Genomic DNA, 11,412 nt, shown 5'->3' with positions numbered 1-11,412 from the left:
GATGCATTCATGCACTTGTTCCCTCCAATGGAGTTTGAATCGTCACTTTACCAACCCTCCGATCCCCACCGTTCCCCTTTCCCAACTGACCCACCAACGCCATCATCAGTCTGCATCCATCCAATTTCAAAAACAACGACAATTCATATTAATCGATCGATTGTATCTATTGCAACCGACAAAAATTTATTGATTAGTATCTAAAATTTTAAATTTAAATTTTAATTAATTTATATTTTTAATTAGATTTATTTTTAAATAAAATAAATGAACTGCATAGTATGTTATTTATCTCTCTCTCTCAAAAAAAAAAACAAAACAATTCATATTATAAAAAAAAAAATCAGAAAAACAGATGACAAAAATAAAATAAAAGCAAAATCAGAAGAAAAAACACGGAGAGAGGAGGCATATCGAATCTTTCATCATCCTCTCAAACCCAAAAAAACGATCCATCTCTCTCTTTCAGTTCTGATACCCCACTAATCCCTTCATCTTCCCTTCTCCTCCACCATTATTTTCCACGCTTCTCAAAAGCTCTTTGTTTTTCATTGAAGAAGAGCAAGAGCTTATCATCATCATCATCATCATCATCATCATCATCATCGCCTACCATGCCCTCAGGTCCCAGGAAGAGGAAAGCACAAAGAAGGAAAAAGGAGGAGAGAGAGAAAGAGTTGGAGAAAGAGAAACAGAAGGATAAAGAAGAAGTGAAAGAGAAACTCAACTCTCCTGCCACCTCTTCTTCCTCTCAAGGTTGTTTCTGTAAAATACTACTATTACTATTACCCTCTCTACCTCTTCTTCAAACCCTTATCCCTCTCCTTCCCTTCTTCCTCCTCCCTCTTCTCTCTCCTCCTCCTCCTCCTCCTCCTCCTCCTCTCCCTCCCCTTCTTCCTCCTTTTCTTTGTGTGGTTTACCTTACTCTATATTCTTCTCTTCACCTTGGCCAAAGATTTTAACCACAGCAAAAAGGACATCCACTACAATGAAGAGAGCTCCAAGGATGATACTGGGAGCAGCAGTAGCAGCAGCAGCAGCAGCAGCAGCAGCAGCAGCAGTGAGGAGGATGGGGAAAAGAAGAAGGGTGCGGCGGACGGCGGTGAGGATGAGGCGGCGGTCGGAGAGGTGAAAGTTGCGGAGGAGATCGCGATCGCGATCGCGATCGAGAAGAGAGTTGTCCGACCTGTCGGTGATGGGGCAGGGGCAGTGCCAGTGCCAGATGAGGGCGCGGATAAGCCGTTTGATGTTTTGATTGAGAGAGATGATAAGTTGTCTCATGAGAGTGCGGAGAGAGCGGTCTTATGGGATCCTTCGGATTGTCCGGCCGGCGAGAGTATTCGAGAGGAGGAAGAGCCGTGCTGCCGAGAGAGTGAGGAAACAGAGGTGAATACTCAGGTGCTCACAAAGATGAGAAAGAGAACTTGGTGTTGTGTTGACCATTGCTTAATGCTTCATTTTAGTGAACAGAGTATGTGTACTGACTTTCTTGCTCAATTGGATTCTCACAGGCTGCTCCTGCACCGCTTTTGGAGCACCGGACTGCGTGGTGGAACTGCTGTGGAATGTTAGATGCGTTCGCCGGATCTAAAAAAGATTGAGGTAAGGTGGTTGTTTGGAAGTTGTATGATTTGATTTCCTTCAAATGCAGTCTTCTTAGGCTTCGTTTGGTTCGGAGTTAAGTAAAAAATAGTTATTTCAGAAATTGATATAAGTTCAGAATTATGACTGGAATAGACTAAGGTAGTGTTTGGTTCGGGAACAAGGGGGGGAATAAGCCCTTATTCCCCCCTTTGTTCCCAAACGCAATGTTTGGTTCCCGGGAACAGTAGTTCCTGGGAATCTGGAACTAGCTGGTATAAAGCTGGAACTGCTGTTCCACCCGTTTTCTGGAACAAGCTTGTTCCTTGATGAGAACAAGATTAATTAAAATCTAAATTTAATTTTAATGGCAGTAAATTATTAATTAATCTAATTAATATATTTAAATCATTATTTATTACTTTAATAATTAAATAATTTAAATAATTTATTATTTATAATTAAATATTAATAATTAGATAATTATTATTATTAATTATTATTATTTATAATTAATTATAAATAATTAAAATATTTATTTTTATAATAAATATTATAATTATTATTCTAATGACAATTGATATTATTATTAATTTATTATTTATAATTAATATTAATAATTAATAATTGTTATTATTTATTATTAATTATTAATATTTTATTATTAATAATTAGATAATCGATATTATTATTAATTATTATTTATTATAATAATAATTAATTATTATAATAATAATAATAATTATTAATAATTAATTAATAATCTTATTCTAATAATTAGATAATGGATATTATTATTAATTTATTATTTATAATTAAATAATAATAATTATTATTATTATAATAATATTAATATTAATTTTATTAATAATTAGATAATCAATTTATTATTAATTTATTATTTATAATTAATATAAGAATAATAATTATTATTATTATTATTAATAATTAATAATAATATATAATTATTAATTAATCAATCCATATTATTAATTTATATTTATAATTAATTATTAATAATTAATTTTATTATTTTTAAGTAATATTTTTATTACTATTAATTACATAATATAATTTTAATTTCAAATTATAACTTATTCCTTTGTTCCAATCTAACCATCAAACACTATTTACCTTATTCCTAGGAACAACCCAATTTTCATCCAAACGCAAATATGGTCTAGTTCCTGCTTATACCTGAACTTGTACTATCCCTAGAACTAGCAGTTCTTACTTATACCCGAACCAAACGCAGCTAAGAAAATGAGTTGTTCTGAAAATAAGAAAATAATAATTGTATAGATAAATGAAATAAGAAGAATAGTGGGTATTTATAAATAAAAATAATAATATTGCTACTTATATTTGGAATTAATTTTTAAATTTTATAATTAAAATTTTAAATTTATAATATAATCTTTAAACATTGAAAAATCAAAATAAAATTAAATTTTTAAATCTCAAATTCAAAAATTTAAATTTATAAATTTTAAATTTAAGATTAAATTAAATTTAAAATATAAAATATCAAATTTTAAATTTAAAAAAATAAAATAAAAATTTAAAATTTAATTATTAATTTAAAATTTTAAATTAAAAATTAAAAATTAAAAATTTAAAATTAAAAATTAAATTGGGGTGGAATTAGTTAATCCCACCCCGGTTATCCGGGATAACCCTTTTTGGGGTGGGGTTAACAAACCCCACCCCAACAAAAAGGTGTTTGGGGATAAGAGGGGCATAACCCCTTATCCCCTCCTTAATCCCGAACCAAACGGCTGCTTACAGTTTCGATTACTTATGTTCTTTATAATTGTTGATAAATTTGTTATAGCTCTTTTATTATGTGACTTATGTCTTATTTTGTCAAGCTCATCTGTAAATATTTTGACTTTTCTTTTCTAAAGTTACGATGAGTAAATAAATGGAAGGGCATATTACAAATAAAAACAGTGTACAATTATTAGGTATAAAGATTGAAAAACTAGTTTCAGTCTTTGTTGAGGGCTCCTCAATATTGAAACACTTAATTGTTGTCATAGCAACCTTCCTTCAAGGCATCCTAGACAATCCGAATTTGCAGCCACCTAATGTAAAAGTTAATCAAAGAATGACTTGCTTCAAGGTTAAAAATGAAACATCTGATGAGACAACCCCAATGTATGCTACAGTGGTATGGTAGATAAAAATTAAGTACTGTGTTTGCTCGATAGCATGTCATAGATAGGGCTGAAAACTGTCAGATACTGTCTGACATTAGAAGAAACCATATTCGCACCCATACCTAATTTGTAGATATGAATGTAGACGTGGATGTTAAAAGGATGCTAAATTGCATTACCATATTTGATCAAAACGGATGCAGATATGAATCGGATTTTGCATGGAAGTAGATATGAAATCATATTCGTAATGACATCTTGTTTGCCGACACGAATATTTAAGGAATGCTAAGTTTCATAACCATCAAAATGGAAATGGATGTGTATCGAATTTTGCCTGGATGCAGATGATGCGGCCATAAAATTAATTATGATTTTAAAATTTATTTGTTTCAATTTTGGGAATTATTTTTTTTCTCTTAATTTGTCTTAGTGATTCTTTAAGGTATTTAGGATTCATCAGCATGAAAGAAATCCCTAAAAAATAAGGATTTGGTTATAGGCTTCTTAAATTTGGATTAGATTTATTGATAATCTTTGATTTGAAAAATCTCTGTAATCTTGAGATTTGATTTAGAGTGGGATTATGTTACGAAGGCTATAAATAAAGCCTATGACATATATTTTTCGAAAAATTAAATTCTGTTTTGGAGTTTTGACTGCGACATAATATCTTCTGTTTTTTTTCTTTTCTCATTCTTCTTGTCATGTACATTGGTGAAATTCTTCATTCACAAAAGGTTCTATCTTCTCTTTGTTTTTCAGCTTTTCTTTATTCTCTCTTATTTTTCTTGTAAATTTCTTTCTCTAATTTGCTGGAATTGTCGACAAGTCTTTTGGATTTTGACCTATTTATGACTATTTTCTTTTTTCTTAACTTCTAAAAAATAATAAAAATAAAAATATTTTAAACAAATTCTATATGGAAACCCTGCTGCCCATCCAACATCTATATTCATTTTCTTAAAAATTAATTTAAAATTCATTAAAAATATTGAAAATCTTAAAAATTTTGAAAATTTGTAAATTATTCAAAAATTTTTGAAAATTCAAAAATTTATTTTTATATATATTTTGTACTCATCACTAGTAAGATAAATTAGGATTTTCCTCATTTATATTGCATCAATAGATATGAATAAGATTTTTGTCAAATTTGAAAATAAGATAACACTAAAACATCACTGTCCCAAGCAATTACTACACTCCACTGTATGATTTTGTAAATGTTCATACTTCAATTTATTGACAAAACCAGACTTATACTCTTAGAACAGAGCCAACAATATATAGCATTAGAAACTAGGAATGACAACTATGGTAAATTGAGGAGAACAACTATTAAGAACAACTTTTATTCCCACATCCCAATCTATCAAAACTAAAGCCTAGAGTGAAGGTGTAGTGAGATTGTCGAGGATGCAATAGAATGGTGAAAGCAAAGCTATGAGGGGCCAATAGGTGGATGACCAACGACCAAGATCCTGGATGCAATAGAATGGTAAAAGCAAAGCTATGAGGCTGCATTTGAGGAGCTTTGGCCACATGATCTTCAATGTCGTGTACAAACAATGTCAAAGGAAGCTGCATAATGCCTTGATGGTTGTTCCTAATTTTGTCGACGTGGCGGTTGTAGGTTGATGGACCCTAAAATTTCTAAGCGTTGCCTAGGCATTTAGGCTAGGTAGACTTAATTGAGAAGATCCAAAATATCGAGAATTCTTTGAAAGACCCAAAAGAAAGTATTAATATTAAGTTTGTTCAATTAAATATTAGTTCAACACATACATTTATGATACTTAATTGGGGGGTTTCGCCTCTGGCAAAGTGAAGCAGATTCTTGTTGATCACCAAATAATTATGAAAGATAACTAGAAATTATAGATGGAAGAAAAGATGACAGTATGGAAAAGAAAAATACGAGGACTATTGGTGGCTTGTAATTGTGTCACCATATGGCAAGTGGTGAACAGCAAAGTCTGATGGAGTTTGCCTTACATCCTTAACTAGAAGAAGATTGTTATTTGAAGTGGTAAAGTGCAGGAGAGGATACAGTCACATTAATTCATTTATTATGAAATCTTCTGTAATGGTTGTGTATGATTTTCATTTGTTGTGACCATTAAGTAGATTTTTGTTGCAATTGCTGTCTAGGAAGTTGGTGCTTAAGCGGTCTAGTTGGAAAAACAAGAAATTCTAAGGCATCTAGGAGGTGATTTTGTCAAGAGTAGTTGCTGCTTTTGTTTAGCTTCATATCACACCATGTGTTAACTTGATGCTTTGCTAGCAAAGAGGCGGTAGGTATAGACAACGAGTTTGTTCAGCAGTTGATTGTGAAGGATTGAAAAAACTGATGAATGTTATGCGGGCGATTCAGGAAGCATTGGAGACAATCAGCAGTTGGTTTAGTGGATTTGGCTTCTTTTTGTTTAGAATCCGCAACCTGCTTGATACTAATTGTTGTAAATTTAGTATCTTGGTACTAGTTGTTAGGACTCATAACAGAAACGTTCAATCGAGTTTTTATCATAAACATGTTCCTCAGTAAAAGCTGGCACAACCACAAGAGAGAGAAATAACCAAAGAGAAAATATAGATATAATAAGATTCACTTGTAAGTTATGAAACCTAGAATCTAGAAATAACAATTACACCTAGAGAGGAGGTGAAAGAAGAAATGCTCAAAATCAACAATTCTCGATAAGTAAAAACAAATGCGAAAAAATAAATAGTGCACCGAGAATTTAACATGGGAAAACCTCCTATCCAAGAGTCAAGACATATGAGAACGATTATGTGATAAAAATTCACTATATGATAAAAAGGTACAAGGTGATTACCGAATCCACGGATCTAACCCAATCGTAAACCCTTCCAAAGATCTCACACTCCGGCAGGAGGCCCTCTCTTACATCTGAGTCCACAGGAGCCATGTTCCGATTGATGAAACACCCACGCTTCTAATCTACGAAGCTTCTACACGCCGAATCCATGACGCACACTCGAATCCACGAGGGCACTCCAACCAGAGCAAGAGCAGTAGGTGTTGGTGGTGATTGCTCGCTTAGAATAATATGCAAGCACTATAGAAAGATTTCTAAGCGATTGTTGAATCAGTTCTACATGAAAATATAGAACGAAAGCACCCTGAATTAATTCAATGGAGGCTTGATGAAGAGAAGGGAAAAATGAACCAAATTTGATCCTCTATGGTTCCTCTAGGCGTGATCCTATTGGTTGAGAACCCATACATGCATATTTATGGCTCTCGGAACAAGTTTGTGTCAGATTAGAAGTTTAAAATTCGTTTATTATAAATTGCTTTATGTTTCGGAACATGAAATCTCCGTTCGCGAACAGTAAAAGCAACTTCATGTTCCGGAATACGAATCAGGTTCCAGAACATGGTGCCAGAATTGCTTTTAAAAACAAAGTTTCAACACCTTATCTCTGGGGTACAATTCTAAACCGGTTCTAGAGTATATTTAATCACTTGATCGTTAGATTCCGAGCTATAAACATGTTTAAATAGCCACAAATCAAATTATAACTTACAAACGTCATGAACTCAAGTTTTGTGCTTTTCGAGTCTTCGTCATCTTTTTCTATATTTTTTTATCGTAAATCATTCAATACTTTGACTCGACTCATCACGAAATATACCAATGCTAAAATCGATAACGTCACTAACCAAGAGAAGAATTACACATAGGGATGTAAAACGGACTGGGAAGCTTGTTGGCCGCCTAGGCTGAGGCACGGCATGGACATTGTAGCATCTGTAACGGCCAGGCCTGGCCCGGTCATTATTTTCGTGCCGGGCCAAGCTTTTTGGGGTCGTCAACTTGGCCGTGGCAAGGCACGGCCGAAACGAGCCAGGACCATGCTGGGCCGACAAGTTGGCTCGTAGAATGCACGGCGTGGCCTATATAGGCCATGCTTGCTGGTCGGCCTGGCTGATAAGGCCCGAGAGTAGCTATCTCTCGGGCCTTGGGGGCTTAATGGTCCTTGGGAGAAGGGGCCCCTTCTCCCAAGGACCTTTGGCTACTTCCAAGGTCTGCTACCTTGGCAGACCTTAGGAGTAGCCCAAAGGTCAAGGTTGGGGCTTCTCCTAAGGGGTTATTTTGGTCCAAATATTTTTTAAACTTTAATTTTTTTTTAAATTTTTATTATTTATTAAATATTTGTATAAATTTTATTCCTCTTGATATAAATATCAGATTAAAAAAGTGTTTAAACTTTTTATATTTTTAAATTTTATGCAATTTAAAAGTATTTGAAAAAATATAGCGTTAGCTAGGAGCTCATCCCGTGCCATCTGGACTGGGCCGTTGTTTAAGAAATCCGACCCGGCACGGCCCACATTACACCCTTAATTATATATGATTCTTCTGTATGGAGCAGCTTCAAGCCAAGTCCTCTTTATGAAAATCCCTTTCGCTCCTCTCATCTTTTACCTCAAAGGCTTCTCTCTTGTTGTGCACCTGTGCAGTAGGTGCATGTAACTTGGCTAAGTGTCTCTTTCTCTTTCTTGTACGGACTATAGCACACTAATGTTGGCTTAATTAGTTCCCTGAATCACCCATTATTCGGCCGAACATCGCCCCGACCAGGATGCATAGCCAGGTACGTTGTAGACCTGCTACAAACACAAGGGTTTGCCACCTTTATGCTTGTACGGCATTAGAACAAAGCAACTTGAAATAATAATACATGATATAAAAATTATATATAAATTGCTAAGTTAAATTTACTAAGTATATGAGTTCAAGTTTTCATCCAACAAATAAATCGCAACTCAAATTAAAATTCATTTCAGCTACAACTTATTTCGAGCAACTCCATTGTTCAATTTTTATTCAACGAAACTGGCTCAATACTAACTAGTCTTGTGGTCTCATGTTGCATCACGCTCATCCTCGCTAGGCATACCTTAAAAACGTTACCCACAATGGGTGAGAAACTATAACAAGTTTTTCAATGGGTACAACAAGTCCAATTGGAGCCTATACGGGTTCAATCGGGACCGCTCTTCCAGAAGAGCCCATCCTACTGCAAGGTTGCTATCTTGCACGGTAATAGTTAAAAGGCATAATGCTTATGATCAAGGCTCCAATATAATAACAAAAACACAAGTCTGTAACACATCAACAATATTAATAACTCGGAGGAAAAATTAATTATTGTTGCGTACGAGAACAATCAGGATAAGTTATTATGCATACAAGCATTTTAAAAGGAATATAGTTTCCTCCAGATGGGTATTACAGTATATGAGGAACTATTTGTGAATTTCAGAAAGGTTGATATAAATAATCAGATCATCTTTGGAGATTCTCTTTTGTTTCTGAATGATTTAGTTTGGTTCTAGATATTTTCCGTGCTTCCAAATAGGTGGTCCCTGACTTTCTTTGACCTTTTTAACCTGTTGTTTTATTTCTCATACATATTGTGGCAGCAGAAGTATCGAGCATGTGAAATTGTCATCTGTAGTAACCAGTATGTCCCTAATCTGATTATTAGAAATGTGAATGTCCAATTCTATATGGTTGATGTCCTAGATGTTCAGTCTGAGGTAGTAGGCATGCTTGTTCCCACTCTATCAGTATGTAAATCCCACTTATCAACCTCCAGAAATATAGAAATTTTACATGAACTCTACACTGGAAATATAGCATTTGTGGTGTTCTTTTATTGATTTCCCTGTTAAATAAAAATACGGATAGACTATTTGGATATTTGTGATGCTGGAACAAATTCTCTCTCTTTTCTGGATATCCAATGCATTGATGCTCCTATTAAGTGATATTTCTATTAATGCTAATATTTCCCTCTATAACAATGGTTTTTGCTTCTAATCTTAGCAGAATAAAGATGAGACATCAACAAGAGCGTTTTGTAACGGTTGATTTATTAGAAGCATTGCAAGGTTGTTGATTGACTAGTGGTAAGTTTCCGAGTAAGCTCATCGACTGCTTTGTATATTTTTTCGTTGATAGATAGATCTTTCTCTACTCCTAATATTATGCCTCAAGAAGGTGCCGGGATCGGTTTTCTCATCTATATAGCATCATGCAGTTTGAAGTATGTCTGACACCAGAAGTAGCTAAACACCTGCTGATGCAAGGTGTTGTATTTGCAGGTCTTGTAGTTTTTGCCCTTTTTGGTAATTACATGCGTTTTTAGTAGATTAAAACCTGTTACCAAGATGTTCTTCCCGAATCTTCTGTTCATTTCTCGGGATTTATAATATTTTTGATTCAGGAGAGAGTGGTGTGCTTCACCCACTGGCTACTAGCAAGTATATGGCAATTTTGGAAGTCGATGTTCAAATCTTGTTGGATAACCGCTCTTCTTACCATAGCTAGTTATGCGGGGAAGAGCGGCCTATTATTCATATAACAAATACTATTATAATACACTGGTTATGCTTTTGCACTCGATCAGTTTGAGATCATGACTAATCATCCGGCCTTAGTCCTATTCATTTTTTACAACTGATGAATGAGCATATAACATCCTCGGCCAGCGATCTGGATTGCTCCGCAGTTGTTTAATTTGTTTGTTGGAGTAATTAATATGCCATCTAATTCCATCATATCATCATATCATTCTGGTGGCCTGAATGCGTCGTCGTCGTCTTCTTGTACGTATTTGACTTAAGACTTTGGTGAGACTCTGCTATTTGGTTTGCTCTGCTTTTGTTTCCGCTGAAATGTTGGATGTGCTTCGCCCTACTTGATTCTGTTTTGCTTTTAACTGCTTGATGCTGCCCTTTTATTATTATCAGAAGCAGAACGAATGGCATTTCTAGCTGTTCCACAACAAGCCATAACACTAGTACTTGCTTGAATACAATGTGTTTGTTTATTATGTGTGTGGTCAACGCATTATCGCCGGTAATTTTATTTTATTTTTTCCTTTTCTGACGCAATGTTATTGGCAGTTGTTGATAGGCTGGCAAATGAGCGTGCCGACTCGCGTTCGACTCGATATTTGGCTCGCTTGAGCTCGACTCGAAAATAAATGAGCTGAGCTTGAACAAAAAAAAAAGTTCGAAATTCATTTCAAGCCGAGCTTGAGTATTACTCGGCTCGTTCGAATTAGGCTCGAAAAGCTCAAAAAGCTCGAATATATATATATATATATATATATATATATATAATGTATTTTAATTATATATAGGCTTTAATTTAATTTGGGCTATTATTGTTGGCCCATAAAAATAAAGCCAAATAGACCATAAAAAGCAAATTTTACTAATTTATATATTTTTATTTTTCTTTCACAAAATTCTAATTTTCAATATGTTTCTTTCTCTTTTTTTTTCTGTCCTCTCACACTAAGTGGCCAAGCTCTAAAATTTCTGTAACTTAGCAGTGAGAAGTGAAATATGAGAATTTTTTTTATGAACGGACGCAGATTTTTTAAGCTTTCAAAATTTAAATTTGATATATGGACTTTGGAATTTAGAATTTATAAATTTCAATTCCGAATTGAATTTTCAGAATTTCAAACTCAAAATTTCAAATTTGAAACCCTAAATGTGATAATTTGAACAAATAAATCTACCAAAGATCTTTTTGTTATCATATCAAATTCTGGATTGGGCTGCTAGCGAGTAAAACGGAGGCTGACCTGCGACTCGTTAGTGCCCCCGTTGATCGCC

The 11,412-nt window shown here is 34.1% G+C and overlaps 1 protein-coding gene across 5 annotated transcripts; it reads left to right on the top strand.

The window, feature by feature from the left end:
- Positions 335 to 10,207, top strand: LOC109716639 (nuclear localization sequence-binding protein-like). Of its 5 annotated transcripts, XR_002217977.1 has the most exons (5): positions 336 to 756; positions 956 to 1,398; positions 1,512 to 1,602; positions 9,611 to 9,690; positions 9,822 to 10,207. XR_002217977.1 is itself a non-coding variant. In XM_020242176.1 (4 exons), exons 1-3 carry the CDS (start codon positions 615 to 617, stop codon positions 1,599 to 1,601), a joined length of 675 nt encoding a protein of 224 aa, XP_020097765.1. In that variant the 5' UTR covers positions 335 to 614; the 3' UTR covers position 1,602; positions 9,608 to 10,200. The 5 variants fall into 5 exon arrangements, 4 of the variants coding, with proteins under 4 accessions (XP_020097765.1, XP_020097767.1, XP_020097764.1 ...); XM_020242176.1 differs by having other exon boundaries at positions 335 to 756; positions 9,608 to 10,200; XM_020242178.1 differs by having other exon boundaries at positions 337 to 756; positions 956 to 1,386; positions 9,608 to 10,200.

The sequence above is a fragment of the Ananas comosus genome, linkage group 10 (genome assembly GCF_001540865.1).
Source record: "Ananas comosus cultivar F153 linkage group 10, ASM154086v1, whole genome shotgun sequence".
Lineage (NCBI taxonomy): Eukaryota > Viridiplantae > Streptophyta > Magnoliopsida > Poales > Bromeliaceae > Ananas > Ananas comosus.
Note: the sequence above shows the minus strand (reverse complement) of the source record. Positions and strands in the feature narration are given on the sequence as shown.

What these genes read in the sequence shown, in the direction of transcription:
- LOC109716639 (XM_020242176.1), top strand. Translation starts at nt 615, where the DNA reads ATGCCCTCAGGTCCCAGGAAGAGGAAAGCACAAAGAAGGAAAAAGGAG. An exon ending in CACCTCTTCTTCCTCTCAAG is followed by an intron (nt 757 to 955) that starts GTTGTTTCTGTA and finishes CCTTGGCCAAAG; the next exon opens with ATTTTAACCACAGCAAAAAG. An exon ending in AAACAGAGGTGAATACTCAG is followed by an intron (nt 1,399 to 1,511) that starts GTGCTCACAAAG and finishes GGATTCTCACAG; the next exon opens with GCTGCTCCTGCACCGCTTTT.